This window comes from Macrotis lagotis, chromosome 1, assembly GCF_037893015.1.
Source record: "Macrotis lagotis isolate mMagLag1 chromosome 1, bilby.v1.9.chrom.fasta, whole genome shotgun sequence".
Taxonomy (NCBI): domain Eukaryota; kingdom Metazoa; phylum Chordata; class Mammalia; order Peramelemorphia; family Peramelidae; genus Macrotis; species Macrotis lagotis.
In genome coordinates, this window is record NC_133658.1 from 239030805 (window position 1) to 239055797 (window position 24993).

Sequence of the window (24993 nt, forward strand, 5' to 3'; positions counted from 1 at the left end):
ACAGTGCTGAATTCAAGCTAAAAGTGATCCAGTTTGAAAAAGTGAATGGAAATCATGCTGGTCCTCCTCCAACTGAGACTGGTTACAGGAAAAAAGAAACCCTTCTGAAAACACCATGGCAGAAGAAGGGCATGAGAGGCAAGTCAGCAAAATGGCTTGATTCAGAGAGAGAATGGAAGATATGGTTTTAAGAACAGAGGGCAATTGGAATTCCTGTGTCCACAAAGATGAGCATGAGGCCAGAAGAATTACTGATGAAAAAGAAGTTATTGATTTTAAAGGAGGACACAACTGGTGCTTCAGATTCATGAAATGGAATGGACTAAGCATGTATCCAAGTATTAGACTTGCCCAAAAGATTACTGAAAACTATGAGCAGAAGGTCCTTGAATTTCATGATGAATAAAATTTGAGTTCAATAACTTTATGTAATAAATTTTTTTCAAATTTTGTGCTCCAAAATAAGGTACATCTTATATATGGGAACATCTTATTCATGGGGAAATATAGTACATTTGTTCCTACTACATCTTTAAAATAAAATAAAAATCCCTTTCTAAGAGTTTATTGATGGATCAAATGAGATAATATTTATTAAGTGCTTAGCTTGGTGTCTAGCACATAGTAGATATTTAATAATTGCTTGTTTATCTCCTTCCTTGAATAGGGATGTCAGTCACTGCTCCCCTAATAGCTGGAAAATACAGACAGTGGGAACTTGAGCCAACAGTGATAGATTTGTAATGGAAGCATGGTGATGTGTAATGGAAGTGCCTTGGAGAGATTGTGGAGCATGTGCAGATATTCTGTAACTAATTCCTATTGGGTAGTTGCATGGTGAATGAGAGGAGTCTTTTTTAATTTGTGGCATAGCTGTAACTATATTTTCAAAAGGACTTGAATGAGCTTCAGCCTTCTCTTTGCTCAGGATACCCTAAAACCCCTGAGGGAAATGTAGACTGCCTGACTAAAATTAGAGTATGATCTATTTTCTCATTCATTAATTAGCTAAGGACTCTATCCCAGTTTATTAAATATTAATTATTTAGTGAGCAGAACAAACCTTTGTAATAGCAAGTAATCTTCTTTGTCTATAACTAAATATGAAAATTTCTGAATATATAACTAATTACCAAAATTAATAAAAGAGCATACATAGTTATTTATAATATTGTGATTATGCAGAAATTTACAGCTATAATCTCCTCATATCCTCAATACAGTAAATTTCCTCTTTGCTTATCTAGAAAGTCTCAGACTAATCAATTTACTCTAGATACTGGTTACAAACCTTATAAATTTTCATATTTTTCTTCTTATATAAGAGTTAGATTTATTCTTGGGGAATAAACTGGATTAAACTTTTTTAAAATGATCTCGGTGGGGGGAAGGAAATGAGGTAAGGGGGAAAATTGTGAAATTCAAAAATAAATATTTTTTTAAATGATCTCTTTAGTAATAACAAAAATTCTTCATAGGATTTTTCCTTTAAGTTTTCCTCATAACATCACTTTTGACAATTTTGATAAGAAGTTCTATACTGCCTCCCTTTGCTCTGTCTCCACAGATTCTCCCTGGATCTTCATAGATAATAGACAAAATATACCACTTGTACTTCACTCCAAAGGAAGTGTACTAAGACATATTTCAACATTCACTTCCATAAATTGTTTTTCCCCATAAGCTCCCAAATTCCCAAAATTTGTCTTTTAAAGTAATAGTATAGTATCTATAGTATTTATAAGACAGTTACATTATGTTCAAAAGAAATCACTCATTAGTTTACAGTTTTAATGTATATATTTAATTTGCTCATAGCAGACCAGCAAAGCATTTGAGAGTCTCTTGTAACCCTTCATGAACACATATGGAGACATGTGGACCTGATGGCATTACCAGTTAGGTAGAAAGGTCACTAAGGTAGATTATATGGCCAGACACAAAGAGGGGTCATTATTGTCACATACTTGATTGAAGCAAAGAGATGGTTGAAGCTGAATCAGGTCCTTTTGAAGATACAGTTTCAGCTTTCTAACCAATCAAAAAAGGTTCTTCCTATATACCATGCAGCTAGACAATAAGAATTAGTTACAGAATATGCTCCAGTCTCTTCCAAGGAACTTCCCTTATACCTCATGGTTCTGTAATGCTTGACATTTCATCCAACATATCATTTAATTTGCTTTGGATGGAGGCATAGATGCAATGCTTACTGTATTTGGAGTGAAAGCAAACCTGGAAGGTATAACTAATATGCTGATAATAAGAATTATGATTTAAAAGAATTTCAGGAGATTAGTGAACTGAGATAATAAGATGAAATTTAAAAGAAATAAATAAATCCTGAACTTGGTTCAAAAGATCAATGTCATGAGCTCAAAGTGGAGAGGGTTGGCTAGATAAGTCACTTGTGTGAAAATTTTTTAGATCTCTTAGCCTGTTACAAGATTAATAGCAGTTGAATAAGGAAATATATTTTACATGATTGCATATATATATATATATATATATATATATATATATATATATATATATAAAGCCTATTTCAAATTGCTTATCACCTTAGGGAGGAGGGAAATCAGAGAGGGAAGGAGGAAATTATCTACAGATTTGACAGGTACACTAATCCTTGTTTTACTAATTTGCTTATGAAATCACTCTTTATGTTTAAAACATGTGCCTGTTTTGACTTTAACTTGACATACAGTATAAACATTATTCTATACCTAGATCTGCCATACTAGTTTTCAGTTGTCCCAGTAGATTTTGTCAAATTTTGAGTTCTTATCTCAGAAGCTGGAGTTTTTGTATTTATCAAACAATAGATTACTTTTGTCTTGTGTACTATTCTATTCCACCAAAATACCATTTTATTTCTTAACCAGTACCAAATAGTTTTAATGATTGTCATTTTCTAATATAGGACTGATGCTACTAAGTATATCCAGTGCCTTTCTTTGCATTTTTTAAATTAATTCCCTTGATATCTGCAATCATGATTTTTCAGATGAATCTTGATATTATTTTTTTCTAGTTCTATAAAATAATATTTTGGCAGCTTGATTGGTGCAGCATTGACTAAATTCATTTAGATAGAATTGCCATTTTTATTATCAGCCTTCCCATAAACAACTGATATTTTTCCAGTTGTTTAGATGTGATTTAAGTTTTCTATTTGTTCCTGGGTTTATCCTGGCAGGTAGAATCCCAAGTATACTATATTGTCTACAGTTATTTTACAGAAATTTCTCTATCTCTTCTGCTGGGCTGGGCTTTTTTGACCATTTATAGAAATGTGAATTTATTTTATATTTTGCAGCTTTGCTAAAGTTATTATTTCAAGTAGTTTTTGTTGATTCTCTAGGATTCTCTAAGTATACCATTATATCATCCAAAAAAATAGTTCACAAAAATTGGGATAATATCCAATCTTACTGGGAATGCTTCTAGCTTATTCTCATTACATATAATGTTTTTCTATTGGTCTTAGATACTTCTTATCATTTTAAGGAAAGCTGCATTTATTCCTATGCTCTCTAATGTTTTTAATAGGAACATGTACTTTAGTTTGCCAAAAGCTTTTTCTGCATCTATTGATATAATCATATAAGTTTTGTTGGTTTTGTTATTGATATGGTCAGTTATGATATTGATATGGTCAGTTATGCTGAGTTTTCCTATTAAGAAGTCCTATTAAGAAGTCAGTCCTACAATAAATCTCACTTCATCATAATGTATTATCATGGTGAAAAATTGCTGTAACCTCTTGTTAAAATATTACTTGAAATGTTTGCATTAATAATCATATAGAATTCATGTAGAATTGGTCTTTCATTTTCTTTTAATGTCTGGGTTCCTCTTATCTATCAATATCATATTTGTATCATAAAATGAATTTGTTAGGACTCCTTCACCTGTTTTTCTAAATTGTTTATATAGTATTGAAATAAATTTCTAATTAAATTTTTATAGAACTCACTTGTAATTCCATCTGATTTAGGCAGTTCATTGATGGTTTGTTCAATTTTTTTCCCCTCTAAAATAGGTTAAGTATTCTTTTTCCTCTTCTGTAAATCTGGGTAATTTATATTTTCATAAATATCCAATGATTTCATTCAGATTGTCAATTATTGGTATTCAATTGCACAAAAATAGTTCCAAATTATTGCTTTAATTTCCTTTTCACTGGTGGTAAAATCATCTTTTTCATTTTTAACAGTGATGATTTGATTTTCAACTGTTTTTTAAAAGATCAAAAGTTTATCTAATTTATTGCATTTTTCCCCATAAAACCAGTTTTATTATTTCAATGTTTTCTTACTTTCAATTTTATTAATTTCTCCTTTGGTTTTCAAGATTTCTAATTTGGAGTTTGGGGATTTTTAATTTGTTCTTTTTCTAGTGTTTTTAGTGGCATGCCCAGTTTATTGTTCTGTTCTTTATTTTACTAACATGAGCATTTAGAGATTATAATATTTTCCCTACAAATTTTTGTATGCTGTCTTGTTATTGTCATTCATGTGATGAAATTATTGATTGTTTTTGTTATTTGGCCCACCCATTCTTTAGGATTAGATTTAGTTTCCAATTAAGTTTTCATTCATCTTTCCATTGTCCTTAATAAAAATGATTTTTATTGCATCATGGTCTAAAAAGAACGAATTTAATATTTCTGTCTTTCTGCATTTTATTGTGAGGCTTTTATGCTGATACAGTCAATTTTTGTGTAGTCCCATGTACTGTTGAGAAAAAGGTATGTTCCTTTTGATTTTCTCTGTCTACTTAACATTTCTAAAATTCTATTCACCTCCTTAACTTCTTACTTGGTTATTTATTTATTTATTATTAGATTTCTCTAGTTCTGAGAGAAGAAGGTTGAGATTCCCCCACTGGTATAGTTTTACTATCTATTTTCTCCTGTAACTCATTTAAGTTCTCCTGAAAGCTATACCATTTGAAGCATATGTTTAATATTAATATTACTTCTGTCTATGGTTCTTTCCTTCCTTGTTTCTTTTAATTAGATACATTTTTTTTTGCTTTGTCTGAGATCATGATTGCTACCCCTGCCTTTTTTCAACTTCAGCTAGAGCTTAATTTATTCTGCTTCAGACTTTTACCTTTACTCCATGTATGACTGCTTCAAATGTTTTTTATAAACAATATATTATAGAATCCTGGTTTTTAATCGATTCTACTATCGGCTTCCATTTTATGTGAGAGTTCATCCCATTTGAATTTATAGTTATTACTGTATATTACTGTATTTTACTTCTGTAAATTACTGTATATTATATTTTCTACCCTATTTTATCCCTTTTTATATCTTTCTCTTTCCTTTCACCTTGACCGTTCTTGCCAGTATTTTGCTTCTGATCACTACCTCCCTCAATCTGCCTTCCTTTTTAGCAGCCCCACCCCCTTTCTTTTCCCCCTCCCCTCCTAGTTCCCTATAGGATAAGACAGGAATCTTTATCCATACTTGTCCAAGAAGTGTTTGTGGTGAACCACAGACCAGAATACAGGCAGGATAGCATTGCCTCTCCTAAAGCAGTGATTAGTCATCAAACACAGATGAGGATGAGCTAATGGATTGGAGTATTGACAGTGATGAGTTGTAAGAACTTTATGATGAATAAAACTTGAGTTCAATAACTTTATGCAATATACTTTTTTTTCAAATTTCAGGCACCCAAATTAAGGTGCATCTTAATACATGGGGAAATACAATATGTCACTATAGCTTTATTACATACTCCTCCACAGGAAAAAAAAAAGGCACAAGCTTACATAGTGGATAGAGCACTGGCCCTGGAGTGCTGGAGTCAGGAGGACCTGAGTTCAAATGTGACCTCAGACATTTAATAACGGCCTAGCTATGTGACCTTGAACAAGTATCTCTTAATCCCACTGTCTTAAAAATAAAATTAAAAAATTTTAAAAAGAAATAGTAGGAATAAATAAAATCTTCACCATTAGACACTTATATATGTGTTGGTAGTTCATTTATAAACTATATGGAAATATAGTACAAATAACACTGGCAACTTGGCAGTTATTCTTGAGCAAGCACATTTAAAGCAACATTTCTATATAATAGGCAGTAATATTAAATCAAGAAGTCACAGCCTCCTTACAATAAACATGCAAAATACAATCCTGCCCAAGTAGTATTTTAATTACAGTATCTTTTTATTTTATCAAATAAATTGTTTATGGTAATAGAATACAACATGTAGGGGACATGGGCTTCACTCCTGAGGTAATGCGAAAATTCAGTCCAACTTGACCTCTTAACTCTACCACTCAAAAAGACTATTGGAACAATTTTTAAAAAAATTCTACTGACTAAAATGTTAATTCTTGGATACACAGAAAACTACTGTAAGGACTAAGTATTAAGTTCAAACTGTTTCCGGTATGGCTCATTAAATTGGCAGGCAGAATATTTTGGCCAATACTTTAAACTATTGCATTGATTTAATTTTTTTTTAATTTTATTTTTTTAGACTGAACTTGATTACTGAAATGAATACTTCCATACATACAACAGAACACAAAAATGGTATTTTACATGAAATCATGAATTTCTACTTCCTAGCACTTGCTTTTATTCAAAGTATATAATAAATTCTAGTTGTTACTTCCAAACTGTTATCTTTGTTTATGCTTTCTTCTGAATTTCCTTCTGTCCTTTTCTGTGTATTTTTAAAAATGCTTCAATGGTATTCTTTTTTCCTTTTTCATCACTCCCTCTGATACTACTTCAAATTAATGAAGATAAAGAAAGAAGAGGGGGGAGAGAATCTTGTAACAAATAAGCATAATCAAACAAATTCAAATTGGTGCCATATACAAAAATGTATCTGTGCCCTAGATTCCTTTATCGCCTCTGTCAAGAGTTGGGCTTCATCAGAGGATGTCTGATTGCTTTGTTCACACTTAATTCGTTCAAAGTTGTTTGCCTTAAAATGTTATTGTCTTTGTATATAAATCATTCTCCTGGATCTTCTCATTACTTTTGACATTAATTCATACTATGAAAGACTCTCTGAAGTCATTTTTTATATCATTTCTAATAGCACAATGCTATTCTATTGTACCAGTTTATTCAGCCATTCCTCAATTGTCTAAAGAGCAATCTAAAAAGCTCTCCTTTCTCTTAAGTTAACTTAAAATATTTTGAAAATAAAGCTATAATAAATGATCTGAGTATTAACATTATAGCAGCAAATGGATTATCTTTATTTACAAATCGAAGTAAAAGTGGATATGGATAATAACAAAAAGAGGTGGGTGGCAAACTGCATTACAAGCAAATTTTTCCATTTAAAGTCAATTGTTTTTCCTCAACATCAAATAATCATCATATAAGTATACCAAAGATACTCACATGCAGAGCAGAAGGATCTGGCAGAAATTCAGCATCTTCTCCAAAGATAAAATCAGGGGGCAGCTCTGGGTAGTGAGCATTGAAAATAATATCCCCTAAGGGAAAATAAAATAAAATGCATTTTATAATCCTATGTTAAAAATCAAAATATCTTTCATGCTATACACAAAACTCCAGATCTTTTGGTTTTTAATGTAATTTGGGAAGAACAATTGAAATAATATTTATTAATCTTTAATTTTAAAAGATGTTTTTCATTATGTGAGCATCCTAAACCATGCATATACACCAAAAACTTTAAAGAAAAATTTTTAAGAATATATAAAAATCTATAAATTGATTTATAATGTAATACATTGTAAAGAGAAATAGCAAGGCATAGATGATAAATAACTGGTCCAGAAGTTGGAAGATCTAACTTCTCTGCCCTGCCTCTGATAGATGCTGAATATGCAATCCTAGACATGTCCCTTCCTTAACTTTGCACTGACTCAGGATTCTTTCTAAAACTCTTAAGTTGCACGCAAATTAAAATGTGCAATAGTAAAGGGAGTTTCTTCACTGAGAGAGAGAAATGGTTAGTGAAATCACAAATTCTGTCCAAAACAAAAAATGAATATAATAAAGTCGGAAAATATATACAATCATATCTGGAGTATTTGCTTATTATTCTACATAGAAAAGACTCCTGTGAAATTACATTTAATTAACAATCATATGACCAAAAAACTTCTTACTATGTCCAATGCGGAAAATGGCAATACAAATTTAAGATCAAAACATTTTATTTCAAGAAAAACTAAAATGCAAAATAAAATTTAAGCAAAACAAAAAAAGGCACAGTCCTGGAACTCCAATCCTCTCTTGGGAAACATAAGAGACTACAAGTTTTCCCATAAAGAAAACTCAATCAGGAAGACAATGAAAGTGGGTATACTGTGAATGTGTGTTCAAAAAACATAAAGCAGAACACACTGACAGACTTCTGGGGCAGAGCTAAGATAGCAACTCGAAATTAGGAAGCTCCCAGAACTTTTCCCTAAAAAACTGGAAAGGAAGCCTCTACACAGACTTTAAAGCTATAGATTCCACTACAAAAAAAAAAGTAAAACAAGTTCTCAACTCAAGATATCATGGAAGAATTTCAGTAAAAGTCTTTCTCTTCTAGGTAAAAGGAAATAATAGCCCAGCGTTGGCAAGAGAGCAGGAAAGCAGTGTAGCTGCTCTCAACTGCAGTGTAGCTGATGTGGCAGCAGACCAGGAGTGAAGGTCCCAACCCCAGCTTGGAAGAAACAGTTCAAGCGTTGGGAATGCTGGTACAACAGATGGGTCTGGATTGGGAAGAAACCACTCTATAAGCATAAAGGAAGCATCAAACTTCTGTATAGCCAACACCTTGGTAAGCAATAAGCCAGGGACCAGATCCAGGTTCAGACTATACTCCCTGTACCTTATAAGCAGAGATTAACTATTAAAACATGAGCAAAAACAAAAATAAAAACAAAAAAGCACTAACCATAGAAAGCTATGATTCTGATAGGTTGATAAAAATATCCCAGAAGAGGAAAGCAGTGAAAAATGACTACATGTGAAGGAGTTTATGAATTGGTCTCAAATAAAAAAAAAAGCCTCTTGGAACCAGAGCTCAAAAAAGAATGTTAAAACCCAAAGAAAAGAAGAAGAAAAATGGAGAAAAGAAATGAGAACCATGCAGAAGAATTATAAAAAAATCGTCTCGGGGTGGGGGTGGGGGTGGGGGGCGGCTAGGTGGTGTAGTAGATAGAGCACCAGCCCTGGAGTCAGGAGTACCTGAGTTCAAATCCGGGCTCAAATAATTACCTAGCTGTGTGGCCTTGGGCAAGCCACTTAACCCCACTGCCTTGCAAAAAAAATAAAAAAAAATTGTCTGAAGAAATCAACTCCTTGAAAAGTAAAAATGACCAACTGGAAAAATAATATAAGAACAAAAAGTCAAATAAACCAACTGGAAAAAGAAAAAGATGTATAGAAAGATAAATGGATATGAGGGAAAACACTAGTCTATAACATTAAGCTGGATACATCCCTACAAGACAAGACAGTACTTGTAATACTTAAGAATTATATTTCGTCAAGGAGAATTAAAAGAAATATACTTAGAGAGAGGGTATGGGTAGAAACTGAACGTGAAAGTGAGGATGTTTTAGCCAATACTTTAGCTAATGAGGGCTGAATGTAATTGGAGGGACTGTGCTTTGAGAGTATGAGTATAAATGGAGAAAGAAGTGATTCTGCTTATAAGTGTAGTTTTTCTATTGGGACAGAGGGAGGGAATGTAATTACAGAGTCTGACTATAAAAAGATCATGAAATGATCATGTTATACTTGTGTAAGGACTATACTATGGGGAGAGGGAGGGAGTGTGGACATAAACAGATCATGAAATGATTTTGCTTTCTTTGATACTTTAGCTACAATTAGAAGGAACGTACTTAAATAATTTTGCTTTACATGATACTTCAGTTCTAGAGAACTGAATTTCTATAGAGGGTATTGGAAAGAAGGTGTGGCATAAATTGATCATAATCTGATTGTTTATGGCTCTTGATAAGTATTTTTCTAATGGGACAGATGAGGAGAGAGTACTTGGAGAGAGGCTGTGGATATGATGTGACTGAGTTACTTTTGCTTATAAATCAATCAATCAATCAATCAATCCTTGAGATAACAGAAGTATATTCTGACAGAGGGCCTGTGAGTATGATAATCAAGACATGAACAGAAGGATTTATACTAGGAGAAAGCTAGACATTAGACGATAAGTAATATCACATGAAGAGGCACAAAAGACTTATTATAGTAGAGGGAAAGAAGGAAGGGTGTGATCACTGAGTAAATCTGACTCTCAACAGATTTAGACCAAAGAAGGTATATAACATACATTACTAGAAATAAACATTGTAGGACTTCAGGTATTACATGTAATACTGACCCAATACATATATAAACTGTACCAATGTAACCAAAGTTCTCATGTAGTTCTGGGGAAGGAAGGACTTTCTCATTAGAAGGAAAGATCAAAGTACAGATAGTGTTGAAACTCTCTTAAGGATACTTTCACTCACTAGATCTCACTAGATTTATCTTTTCCCACATTCTTTCCTCATTTTCACCTTCACTGAAACTAAATTTTTCCCATTAAATGAGTCAAAGAAACTATACTGAACTAGAGATATGAGAAAGAAAGGCTGATTTGCTCTATGTTTCCTACTGTTACATCTACTCCTTTGTTCTTGCAGATTAAAAATTTTTGGAAAGCCAAAGGGATGATCTTGTGACTTATGAAAGTAACTTAAATCTAAATTTCAATGAAAAGAACTAGTTGGATTTGGTTTACTTTCTCTTACAGTCCCTACTCCCAAGATTCATTCAGTTGTCCTGTCCTGTCTTTTATATGTCTGCAACATCTCTTGTATAAGAGCACAAACTTCACAAGATTTCTATGAAGAATAATTGAGATAATATTAGTAAAAAGTGATTAGCACAATGCCTGGAACATGGTCGGAATTCTATTTGCACTTGTTTCCTTCCCATTTCTTCCCATTGTATACAGCCCATTTCTCTTCTCTGACATTACATGATATCTACTCTGTACCAGGCACTGCTATCTATCTTCTATGAATTTTTACAGAGTTCATAGCTTTCTATTCAGTGATAAAAATCACCATTCTGTACACTAAGGAGAAAATTTTGGGGGAAGGGAGAAACTTATAACTCTTAAAAGTTTTAAGTATCTCAGAGATCATTTAGTCAGAATTTTAACCATTTTCTGAATAATGCTATCCTCCAGAAGTCTGGTTAGATCAACAGACCTCTTCTCAGAATAATGTTTTTAAAAACATAAAAGAAAACACATAGAAATACAAGGAATACATTATTTAAAAAAACAACATTTTTTAAAATATTCATGAATTCCAGGTTAAGATCCCTGCTCAAGTCTAAGAACACATTCAGTACTTTCTGCTGAATGTTGTTAGTGATTCAGAACTCGTCATCTCATAAGCTCCATCACTGCTAGATTGATTGCTCTAGTTGGTAGAAAAATATTTCTTTCTGGTTCCCAATAATTTCTACCCATTTACCCATGTTCTTTCCTCTGAAGTAATAAAGAATTCACAGTTCTTTAAATATATGAAGACATCTTTTCTGGCATTAAACATCTTCATTTGCTTCAACCACTCAACATAAAACATGATTTCCGGAAAATTAAGGCACATGATTCTTATTTCTTTTTTTGTTTGTTTTTTTGCAAGGCAATGGGGGTTTAAGTGACTTGCCCAAGGTCACACAGCTAGGTAATTGTTAAGAGTCTGAGGTGGAATTTGAACTCAGGATCTCCTGACTCCACTGCACCACCTAATTCTTATTTATAAATAGCAAGACAACCAATTATAATAAAAAAAAACCTTTATATATGGTGCTTTAATTAAAGAATGGAGTATAATGTATTCTTAAATTCTATAACAGGTTTAAATTAAAGATTTAACCTGTAATTTTCTATGTACTGCTTTGAATATTTAAATTGAGCACATTTTGAAGTTAAGTGCTATGAATTAGCATCATTTTATTGATCAATAAATATTCTTGAGCAGAAATTTCCTATCCTGATAATTTTTGTAGGCATATGCACAAACTGTTTCATTAGTTTAATTTATTAAAATTCATTTTTAATGACAATAATGGAACTGACAACATAAAGAGACTGAACTTTCTCAACCTATGGTTTTTCCTTGTGGTTTTTAGAAGCAGGTATGAAATGAACATAATTTTGAAAAGAAATTTTACAAGAGTATTGAAAAATTAAAGAAAATTCTATGGAAGCCTAGAAACAATTGCTTTTATTTCTGTAAGACATTATGTAAATAAAGTAAAAACATCTCATGTGATCCCTGCAAGAAATCTGTAAGGTAGAAACTTCAATACTCCAATAGATGTATTATCTCACAGATGAGCATACCTCCTCCAATAAAAGATTACAACCTAAGTTTGTTTTCTCATCCTGTGATCCAATAAATCCTTTCCAATGATCCCCCCTGCAATATGGTGGCAGATTTTTATTGGATTTCTTAATATATGAAAAGTACCAATATATGATGGATCCCTCTCTATCATCTCTAAGTTGAGCTACATAATAAACCTACTGCTTTAGTAGTCACATATATCCTGGCTGATATCTTTTTTTAAATCAAATCATGGTGACTATTTGCTACTGGTTGTATCCACTTTCTATCTGCCTGTATCTCCACTGCCTCCTAGAAGACTCACACTCTTGATTCCTCAAAAAATTTCATGATTTAGAACCATACATCATCACGCAAAAAATGATGATGCTACAAAAAGGTATTTCAATTTCAAGAAAAGCTTGGGATCCTTAAAAATATGGTACATTATTCCAAATACAATTCAGGTCACTATTGTATTCTACTCCATTACACATTGTCCATTTGCAGTATCTGCCAAAATATATACTGAATAGGTCAGAAGGTCTCCTGTCAAGAACAGAATTAGACTCCAGTAATACAGAGAAAGAGAGCTCATACTCTGTGCTAGTCCAAGTGGTAGCAGTGTCCATTTGAAAAGAAGCAAACCCATCACACAGTGAATCAGAGTCACAGCCCACTCAGGTAACACTGTCTCAGGACAAAATTTATAGGTAGTAAGGGTTCCTGCAGGGGTAGCTGTCGACTCTGGCAGCATAGGGGCAGGGGACAGAATAGCAATGAATAGGAGGCACCATATGGGAAAGTCCTAGACCTTGGTATAATGCTTAAATTCAGGAACTAAATTTAGAAAGATAAATAAATTAAAGAGGAAAGGGACAACTATTAAAAAATTACTGTAGCTCTAGGGATACTCAAAAGTTCAGCCTAAAATAGATTTGTCATAAGCACTATATGAAACCTAGAAAAAAGCAAGAAATAAAAGATTAAAAGCTCTGGAGAAAATAACTAAAAGGGTAGATAGAGCAGCAGCCCTGGAATCAGGAGTACCTGAATTCAAATCCAGCCTCAGACACTTAATAATAACTTAGCTGTGTGGCCTTGGGCAAGCCAATTAACCCCACTGCCAAAAAAAAAAAAAAAAAAAAAACTAAAAAAAAAGAAAAAAGAAAATAACTAAAAGGAAAAGAAATAGCTTAGAACTGGTAAATTAGTAACCAAGATGGCAGCACAAAGGAAACTCACAGAATTTTTCCCAAAACAACTTTAAAAGAAATCTCTATATAGACCTTAAAACTACAGATTCCAATAAGAGAGAGAGAGAGAGAGAGAGAGAGAGAGAGAGAGAGAGAGAGAGAGAAGTGAAACAAGTTCTCAACTCCAAGATATTGTGAAGGAACTTTGGTAAAGGTCTGTCACTTCTGGAAGTATAGCCCAGCATAGGTGGGAGAACAGGAAAGTCAGTAGTAGACTCTCAGTCACAGAGCAATTCAGCAAGCCAGAGTGGCAGCAGCAGGTCAGCAGTGAGGGTCCCAACCCCAGCTCTAAAAACAAAGTTTGAGCCAAAACACAGGACTGGGTTGAGCTAACCAAAAAGGAAACAAACACCTAGCAATAAGCCAGGGTCCCAGAACAAAACATTGGGGACTATTCTCCCTGTGTATCCACGAACAACACTCAACTATCAAAATGAGCAAAAAAAAGCCCCAAAAAGCACTAACCATAGAAAGCTACTAATCTGATAGGATGATAAAAAAGCCATCTCAGAAGAGGAAAGCAGTGAAAAATGTCTACACATGACACTTCAAAGGACTTTATGATGTGGTCATAGCTCAAAAAAAAACCTCTTGGAAGAACTTAAAAAAGAAACTTAAAAACAAAAGAAGAAGAAGAAAAATGGAGAAAAGTCATGAGAAGTATCAAGGAGAATTACGAAAAATTGACTGAGGAAATCAACCCCTTTGAAAGTAAAAATGACCAACTAGAAAAAAGAATTAACTCATCAAAAAGTAAAATTAACTAACTAGAAAAAGGAAAATCAACTCATTTAAAGGTAAAATATATCAAATCAAAAAGGAAAAATAAGAAAATTCTAAAATAAAAAAACAAAATTCTAAAAATCAGAATTGGGGAAAAAGGAAACTAATGATTCTATGAGATTCCAATAGTCCATCAAACAAAACCAAAAGGCTGAAAAAAATAGAAGAAAATGTAAAATATCTTTTGGGAAAAACAATCAGCCTAGGAAATAGATCCAGGAGTGATAATTTATGAATTATTGGTGGACCTGAAAAACATGAACAAAAAAAAAAACCCTGGAAAGTATCTTTTAGAAACGTCATGGAAAACTGTCCTAACTAGAATAAGAGAACAAAATGGTCCTTGAAGGAATTCATCAATCACCTCCAGAAAGAGATGCCAAGGAATAATGTAGTCAAATTTGAGAATTTTCAGTAGAAGGAGAAAATACTACAAGCAGCCCAAAAAAATCAATTTAAATACCAAGGAACCAAAATCAGAATGATGCAGGATTTAGCAGTTTCAACATTAATGAATTGGAGGGCCTGAAATATGATATTCCTGAGGGCTATGAAGTTTAGATTGCAACAACGAATCAACTACCATGCAAAATTCAACATATTCTTTCAGGGAAAAGATGTGCTTTCAATGAAATGGAAGAATTTCAAAATTTTCTAAAAAGATCATAACCGAAATTTCAATCTTCAAACAGAAGATTCAACAGATGTATAAAAAGGTCTACAAGAAGGGGAAAAAGCACTTGTCAATAACATTCAACTGGATACATCCCTACAAAGGAAGACAATACTTGTAAATCTTGAGAACTGTATTTCACTTAGGATAGGTAAAAGAAACATTCTTAGAGAAAGTGTATGGCTATATCCGGATTGAAAATGAAAATAATGATGCTTTAGCTGATACTTTAACTCATGAGGGTTGAATAAAGTACTTAGAAGGGGGTATTGATTCCATCATGAAGTCATTTTGCTTTACTTGATGTTTAGCTAATAAGGGCAGTATAACTATAGGGACAGGGGAAAGCAGTATATTTAGAGCATCTGGACATAACAGGTCATGAAGTGATTTTGTTTGACTTGATGATGCTTCAATTATAATTAAAGGGATTTTACCTAGAAAGGGAGGGTATACATGGATTTTAAAATGATTTTGATTTACAAGATACTTTGGCTCATGAGGATGTGATGATGATGTTTTGTCAATCATTCTTGAATGGAGGTGACATCATGAAAAGCACGTGAATTGGATTTTAGTGAGGGGGTGCTGTGCTAAGTCACCAGCCTCACTTTCTCCTCCAGGGCCATCTGGGTCCAGTGAGACAGATATGAAACAGGACAACTGAAGATGGTCCTGGATGTGAGGCAATCAGGGTTAAGTGACTTATCCAAGGTCACACAGTTAGCACGTGTCAAGTATCTGAGGTAGGATTTAAACTCTTGACCTCTTGACTCTAAGGCCAGTGCTTTATCCAATTCATCACCTAGCTGCCCATTTGAGGATTGTTTTCTACAGAGGATACTTGAAAAGAAGGAGAGATATAAACTGATTATAATTTGATATTGTTTATGGTCCTTGAAAAATGTATTTCTAAAGGGACAGATGAGGGGAGGGTGCTTGGTCAGATGTTATGGGTAGGAAGTGACTTTGAGGTAATTTTGCTCATAAAATCAATCAACCAACCACTGAGAACTGTACTTCTATAAGGACAGATAAAAGAAATATATTTTGACAGAGGGCTATGACTATAAGACAGGGATAAAACAATCAAGACATGAACAGAAGGATTATACCAGGAGAAAGCTAAACCGTACAGGATAAAACTACATGAAGAGGTGCAAAGACTTACTACAATAGACAGGAAAGTAGGGAGAGTGTGAGAACTCTTACAAGTTGGTTCCAAAGAAGAAATAACATACATTGCCAATTGAGTTTAAAATTTTATCCTACTCGACAAGGAAGTAGCAGGGTTAAAAGGGAAAGGGAGGGAAGAAGGGACTAATAAAAAGGAATAGCAAATGTAAAAGCAAAGTTAAGTATAAAAGAAAAGTTAAAGGGAGGAGGCAGAAGGAAAGGAAAAGGGTAGATACAAAAAAAGGGGTTGATTGAGAGGCAGCAGTCAGAAGGGAGGGATGAGGGAAAAGGAAAGACAAAAGAATGAATGGGAGAAGATAGTATAGGGGAAAATATCGAGTTAGTAAACATAAGTGTAAATGTGAATGGGATAAATTCTCCTATAAAATGGAAGCTGATAGTAGGATGGATTAAAAATTAGAATACTATAATATGCTGTTCATAATTTGAAGAAGAGAGATACACACAGGGTAAAGGTAAAAGGTTGTGGTAGTTTATATTATGCTTCAGCAGAAATAAGAAAAAGCAAGGGTAGAAATCCTGATCTCAGACAACACAAAAGCAAAAATAGATCTCATTAAAAAAGACAAGGAAGAAAATTACATCTTTTTAGAAGGCATCATAGGTGTTTCTAATCATTTTAATCATTATTAAACACATATGCACCAAGTGATATAGCATCCAAATTCTTATAGGAGAAGCTAAACAAATTACAGGGAGACATAAAGAGTAAAACTATAATAATGGGGGACAACCCCAACCTTCCTCTCTCAGAATTCGATAAATCTAAGCAAAAATAAACAAGAAGGCAGTTAAGAAGGTTAATAAAACATTAGAAAACTAAGATATACAAACTTCTGGAGAAAATTAAATGGGGATAGAAAGGAATATACTTTTATCTCTACAATATCACACACACACACACACACACACACACACACACACACACACACACACACACACCCCTAAGAAAAACATCTCCAGCACTAGATGGATTTACAAGTGAATTCTACCAAACATTTTAGGAACAATTAATTCTAATACTATAGAAACTATTTTTAAAAAGAGGAAAAGGAGTTTTGCCAAATTTCTTCTATGAAACCAAGGAGGTACTGATATCTAAACCAGGAAGAGTCAAAACAGACAAAAAAAAAAAAAATAGACCTAACTCCCTAATGAATATTGATTCAAATTTTAAACAAAAATTTAGCAAAGAAATTTCAACAAGTTATTACGAGGATAATACCCCATAATCAAGTAGGATTTGTACCAGATGGGCAAATATGCTTCAAAATTAGGAAAACAAGAAACATAATTGACCATATAAATAACAAAATTAGCAGAAGTCATATGATTATCTCAGCTGTTGAAAAGGCCTTTGACAAAATACAACACCCATTCTGATTTAAAAAAACACTACTGAGGGGCAGCTAGGTGGCACAGTGGATAGAACACTGGCCCTGGAGTCAGGAGTACCCGAGTTCAAATCCGACCTCAGACACTTAATAATTACCTAGCTGAGTGGCCTTGGGCAAGCCACTTAACCCCATTTGCCTTGCAAAAGCCTAAAAAAGAAAAAAAAAAACACTAGTGAGCATAGGAATGAATGGAGTTTTCCTTAAAATGATAAGCAGCATCTATCTAAAACCATTAACAAGCATTATATATATATATATATATATATATATATATGTATATGTATATATACACATATATATATATATGTGTATATATACACATATATATATATATATATATATAAGCATCACCTGGCAACATTTCCAATAAGAACAGGGGAGAAACAATGAATCCCATTATCACCACTTCTATTCAGTATTGTGTTAGAAATGTTAGCTTTAGCAATAAGAGAAGAAAAAAATTAAAGGAATTAGAATAGGCAATGAGGAAACAAAACTTTCACTCTTTGCATGTGATATGATGGCATACTCAGAGGAAAAAGTAGAAAATCAGCTAAAATCTATTTAAAACAATCTACAACTTTTGCAAAGTAGCAGGACATAAAATAAACCAACCTAAGTCATCATCAGAAGAGCAAGATAGAAAAATCCATTTAAAGAAATTGTGGATAAACATAAAACACCTAGAAATCTACCTTACAAGACAAACCCAGAAACTATATGAACACAATTACAAAATATTTTTCACAGAAATAAAGTCAGATCTAATCAATAGGAAAAATGTTAATTGCTCATGGTTAGGAAGAGATATTATAATAAAAAGGCCAATTCTATCCAAATTAAATTATTTATTCAATGACATACCAACCAAACTCCCAAAAACTATTTAACAGGGTGAAAAAAAAAGTAATAGTAAAATTTATCTGAAGCCACAAAAAAATCAAGAAAAACAAGAAAATCGATGAAAAAAATACAAAGGACAAAGCCTAACTATTCCAGATCTAAAACTATATTATAAAGCAGAAATCACCAAAACTATCTGGAACTGGTTAAGAAATAGAGTAAAAGATTAGTGGATTAGATTAGGTATAAAAGAAACAACAGTAAATGATTACAGTAATTTTGTATTTGATAAACCTAAAGACACTAGAATCTGGGATACAAACTTGCTATTCAACAAAAACTGTAAAACAGTATGGCAAAAGTTAGGCACATCTCATACTCTTAACCAAGATAAAGTCAAAATGATCTCAGGATTTAGACTTAAAGGGTGATACCATATAATAATTAAGAGATCAAGAGATATGGTTTCAGATCTATGGTGAAGGGAGAAGTAAAGGAACAGATAAGAAATAAAGAACAAAAGATAGGAAAAAAATACAAAAAAAAGTCAAATGTTTGAAAAAATAGAAATGAACATAATATATGTGACATCACAAATAAATGACCTGGAAAATAGGTCAAGGAGAAATCATTTAAAAATAGACTTCCTGAAAAATCATGACTTTTTTTAAATCTATAAATTTTACATGTAAAGTTTATAGACAATATAGTTCAAAGAATCATAAATGAAAACGTACCAGATATATTAAAACTAGAGGCAAAGAAAGAAAATAATTCATTCATTATGTTCTTTAAGAAGTCCCAAAATGAAATGTCCCCGGAATGTCATAGTCAAATACACAGTTTAGTTAATAAAAGAAAAAAAAAAAACAGAAAAGAAGAAAATGCAAGCAGAAAAAAAAAAGTTCAAGAACCAAAGAACCACAGTCATGATCACATAAAACCTACCAGTTTCTGGTCAAAATGAGAAGAGATTTTGGAATACAATATTCTAAAAGGCAAAAGATAGAGGCTTACAACTAAAAATAATTCGTTCTAAAAACCTGATTATAATCTTATTGAAGGAAAAAAAAATGGATCATTAATGGAAAATAGGACTTTTTAAAAACATTTGATTAAAAAAAAAAAGACCCTGAGTAGGAATTCAAAAATATAAACACAAAAGTCCAGAGAAACCTAGAAAGGTAAATTGATTTGAGCAACTAGAAAGATTTTATGATGGTATACTACTAACATTCAAAAAGAGACAAAAGAAACAAGTATTCCTTTCTGAATCTTAATATGTACAAAGGATTTTTGCGGTCATTAAATAAGAAAAACAGAGGACCTAGTGTGCATTGCCAAGTACAGGATGCAAAGTTGGATGAAGGAATGGTGGAGAGTGACATGATTAACTTCACTTTTAGGAAAAATTCACAAAGAAGGGCTGACAACATATTACACACACTTTGCTGTTAATCTATACTTAAAACTCAAAAGGAAAATGAGTGACAATTAGGGGTGGAAGGGGAGGGGGGGAATTAGATGGTAGTTGAGAGAAGAGTCAGAACAAAACAAACTCCCTGATCCTTATGGTGAGAATTGAAGGAGGAGAGTTGGTAGAAGAGGCCTAAATTTCAAGGAAGATGTCTTTCAACTGGGAACAGCTGAACAAAATTTGTAGTATATGAATATAATAGAATACTACTACACCATAAGAAACACCAAGAGAATATTCTAGGGGGTGGCTAGGTGGCACAGTGCATAAAGCACCGACCCTGGAGTCAGGAGTACTTGAGTTCAAAGCCGGCCTCAGACACTTAATAATTACCTAGCCAGTGGCCTTGGGCAAGACACTTAACCCCATTGCCTTGCAAAAACTTAAAAAAAAAAAAGAGAGAGAGAGAATATTCTAGAGAATGTTAAGCAGTATGAACTGACACAGTAAAAGCAGAATCAGAACAATTTTTATTATGTATTTATTTATTTGGTTTTTGCAAGTCAATGGTGTTAAGTGATATGCTCAAGTTCACATAGCTAAGTAGTTATTAAGGATCTGAGGCCGGTTTTGAACTCAGGTCCTCCTGACTCCAGAGTCGGTGCTCTATCCCACATCACCTATCTCCTGCCAGAACAATTTATGAAAGGACAACATTGTAAAGAAAAAGACATAACCATTGATTAATACAGAAATCATATTTTCAAAGGACCTATGATGCAACATGTTAACCATGTCTTAACAGAAAAGTGATGGACTCAAGATGCAGAGACATAAATACATTTTCAGACATGACATTGTATGGATTAATTTTTACTTGAATACTTGGGACAAAGTGGATAAACTGTATGTCTGGAATTAGGAGGACTTGAGTTCAAATGTGATAGACATTTACCATGTGACCTTGGGTGAGTAACTTAACCTCTGTCTGCTTCTATTATTTTAATTGCAAATGGTGATTCATAATAGTAACTACTTGACTAAATTGTTGTGAGGATAAAATGAGAGGAAATTTTTAAAGTACTTGGCATAGTTTATGACACTCCTCTACCCTCCCACTTCTTTCCTAAAAGGGTTTTATTTTTTGCCTCTTGATTTTTAACTGGGGAAATGGATATTAGTAACAATGATGAGAGAGTGAGAGAGAGAGTGAGAGATAGAGGAATATTATTAAAATGAAGGAGTATGAAATAGCTAGGGATTCACATAATTTTTCCATGGTTTTTATATAAGATTTCATAATTTTTGGACTAAGTTCTATATATGTAAATGCTCATTTTGGGGAGCTGCTTAAGTTCAGAATTTTTAAAAAGTTGAGGTTGTAAGTATTAATTCACACAAGAATAAAAACACACTTGGGTTAAAAACATAAAAAGAGGAACTATATTTTGCTTAAAAGTACCATACAGAATAAAAAAATTCCATACAAAATGAATATGCATGAATGCTGTGGAATCTAAACTTAAAAGAAAGGTACTCAAACTACAAGAAAAATAGCAAAACAAGAATTGCAATATGACCATTTCAGTTCAAGAAAAAAAATCTAAAAGAAAGTTAAACAGGAAAAAATTTAAGAACCTAGAAAATATTAAAAATAGGAATAATAGATCTCTGACAACTACTGAACAGGAACTCTGAGTATCCATATTTTTCAGGTTTGTATAGTACCTATAAATACACTGAAATGTTTTAAGTCATAAAAGCCTAAAAAATGAATACAATATAACAAACATTAAATATAATACAATGAAAATTATATTTAATGAGGAGGATCTGAAGAAAAGATTTAACTTCAAATGGAATCAGTAAATCATAAAGTATTTATTAACAACCCAATGTTCCAAGTCCTGTACTAAGAATTGGAGATATAAAGAAGGTGAAAAATTTCATAGTCCCTTCTTTTGAGTAATGTATATTCCAATGGGGAAGACAACAGGCAAATATCCAGAAATATATAAGATATATAAAAAATGTCATCTGAAAATGGAAGATAGTTGGGAAGACCAAGAAGAGAAGACCTACCACAGAAGGCAGGATTTGAGCTGAGTTTTAAAAGAAATCTGGGAAACTATGAGGAATTGAGGGGAAAGAACATTCTAGGTACTAGAGACAGCCATTATACAGGGACAAGAAGTAAGGAGGTTTGGTTTTTTTTTTTTTTTGAAGAAATGCAGGTAGACATGTTATCTTGTTGTTGTCCAGTCATTTTCTTTCATGTGCAACTCTCCATGACCCCATTTAGGGTTTTCCCGGCAGACATATTCAAGTGGCTTGCCATTTGTTTCTTCAGTTCATTTTACAGATGAGGAAATGATAAATAGGATTAAGTGACTTGCCCAGGATCACATAGAAAATAAGCATCTGAGGTCAGATTTGAACCAAGGAAAATGAATGTTCAAGTACAGGCTCAACACACTCTCAACTGTACCACTTACTTCCCTGAAACTTGTAACTAAAGGATGATAAGTGACTAAAGGATAAGTTAAAAGTAAGAAGGGCCAAGAAATTAAAAAAATATAACTTCAAAGAATTATTGGGTCAAATAACAACTATCACATAAACAATAAAGGAGTCAAGTCAACAAGTATTTAAATGTTAAGCCCTTACTATTTATCAGGACTAAGCTAACTGCTAAGGATACAAATACAGTTGTCCCTTCCATATCATACAGATTATGGGTGTGGCACCCCCACAATCTGGAAAATTCAAGTTAGATTTTTTTGTTCCTCCCTTTGTAATTGAGAAATCTGAATTTTTCTTTTTTCTTTTATGGGGTATTTGCAGTACCTTACTGTAAAATCTGTGTTGATATTATACAATGCTGTACATATATTTTATGCAATTCTAAGTTTCTAAACATTTTCTGTGCTTCACTTGTTCCACAAAACTCCCAAAAAATTCCCATTTCATTTCTTTTGCAGACCTCAAGATATATCAAAGCCATGATGAGGAAAGTCATGATGTGTCAGGGATAAATATACAAGCAAAAAGAAAGTCAGTCCCTAACCTCAAGAAGGTTACATTCTGATAGAAGATAATATACGCAAAAGTATTGAAAGCTGGGAAAGAAGAAAGAACTAGCACCCACTCAAGGTCAGAGTGCCAAAGTACAAGAAATGAAAGGGGTTGATCTGGGTCCTTCTTCAAAATGGAAAGTTCCAAGAAGAATTCAACAATGGAAGAAAGAAGCAGGAAAGGAACAAAGAGAATGCAACTGGAGAATGGTGATAAAGTCTGAAAAATAAATTCTTAATTTGTTAATCTATAAGTAATTTTATTCAAGAAAATTTTAACAAGGGGATACCATAACAAAACTTTTGCAATGAAGTCAAAGAAGTCTTTAGGGATATCTCTAAATTGTGATTATCAACAAACGAATGAAAGAAAAATGAATGAATTAAGAATACACTTTTTTAAAAACATGGAAAGTAATCAGTGTTTAAAAATCAAAACAAAAATAAATTTGGAAAATCAAAAATTATTTACAATTGAAAGGAGAGAAAATAAACACTCTGAAACACACACATACAGAGAGAGAGAGAGAGAGAGAGAGAGAGAGAGAGAGAGAGAGAAAGGGAAGGAGCTCTCTAAATCTTTATTTCTCCAACTTAAAATAAGAGGACTGAATCAGATGATATCCTAAGATTTTAATTTATATATTATTTTCAAAAGATTAATTGGAAACAACATTCACTGAAAACTCAAGAAGTACCAAAAAAAAAAGAAAATGACCAAGAAGCCACAAAAAAATAACAGTAACATCAGAGCAGCAATACACTATTTAATTATTTAAATTTCAGCAGACAAAAGCCAAAGGCAAACAAAAAGACATCATATATTGCCATCTGGAAAATTACATTCAAAAGAACAGAATCAATTCAAGTATAATCTCTGTAAACAGCAAAGCATCCACACATATCAAAGTTTCCAGGAACAAAAGAAAACATTAAAAAAATGTAAGGGTCAGTGAGAACAGAAGAATTAAAGTAAACGAGCATTTGGGGAAAGTGGAGGAAAAAAATCAGACTATTGATAACATATTTGGAATTTTTGAATCTCATTATGAGACAGTTCATTTTTGTACAAATTTAGCTTTACTACAAATCAAAAGCATACACTGAAACAAAAAGTAAAAGATTATAATAAATATGGTTAATGTATGTCAGGTTTTCCTTCTCCACCTACAAGAGTATTTAGAGGGTTTCTACTGCACAAAAAAAAATTTCTTCAATGTTCATAAAACATTAAACAAAAGGTTTGTTAACAACAGAAGAGCTACCCTATCCCACTAGATGGGATTCTAAAACAAGCAGAATTCCCAGACACTAAAGACTACACGTAGACAAGGAGTTTATAATTCTTCAGAGAGACAGTAAACTGACAGTAGACTTGCGTGTGGCTGGTAGCCAGACTGATGGATTCAACAGAAACAAATATTATATTTATAGAATGAACTGTCATTCAGTCAACAACACTTAACTGAACTCTCACTGTGAGCAAAAGCACTTTAGAGAGTGCAAAACTGAAACAGATACATTGTCCCACCATTCAACAAACTTAGAGCCAAATGTACTCAAGTGTTCCTTATATCTTTAGAATCATCACCAGAAACAACTTTCTGATGATTTAAGTATTCCCTGAAATTTAGTAATACTGGCCTACTTACATCTTTCAAATAAAACATTCTATCTCAGGCATTTTCCTGGTTATCCCCCATACATAGAATACTCTCCCTCCTCCATTCCATCTCCTGGCTTCTTTAAAGTTCCAGCTAAAATATGACCTTCTACAGGAAGTCTTTCCAAATCCCTTAATTCTAGTGCCCTTATTTCCTATTTATCCTGCATATAGCTTGTTATTTGGGTGCTTATATAGTCTCCCCAACTGAACTGTAAGGAACCAGAACACATGTTTTATTTTTTGCCTTTCTTTGTATCCCCAGCACTTAAGCAGTACAGTGCCTCATACATAATAAGTTCTTAATAAATGTTTATT

The 24993-nt window shown here is 32.8% G+C and overlaps 1 protein-coding gene across 4 annotated transcripts in view; it reads right to left on the reverse strand.

Moving 5' to 3' along the window:
* Positions 1 to 24993, reverse strand: part of BABAM2 (BRISC and BRCA1 A complex member 2) — a 546733-nt gene that overhangs the window by 436145 nt on the left and 85595 nt on the right. For all 4 annotated transcript variants that reach the window (XM_074209807.1, XM_074209805.1, XM_074209806.1 and 1 more), the window contains exon 4: positions 7394 to 7488. In XM_074209807.1, the coding sequence (XP_074065908.1) occupies positions 7394 to 7488 (95 nt within the window). The remainder of the gene's footprint in view (positions 1 to 7393; positions 7489 to 24993) is intronic.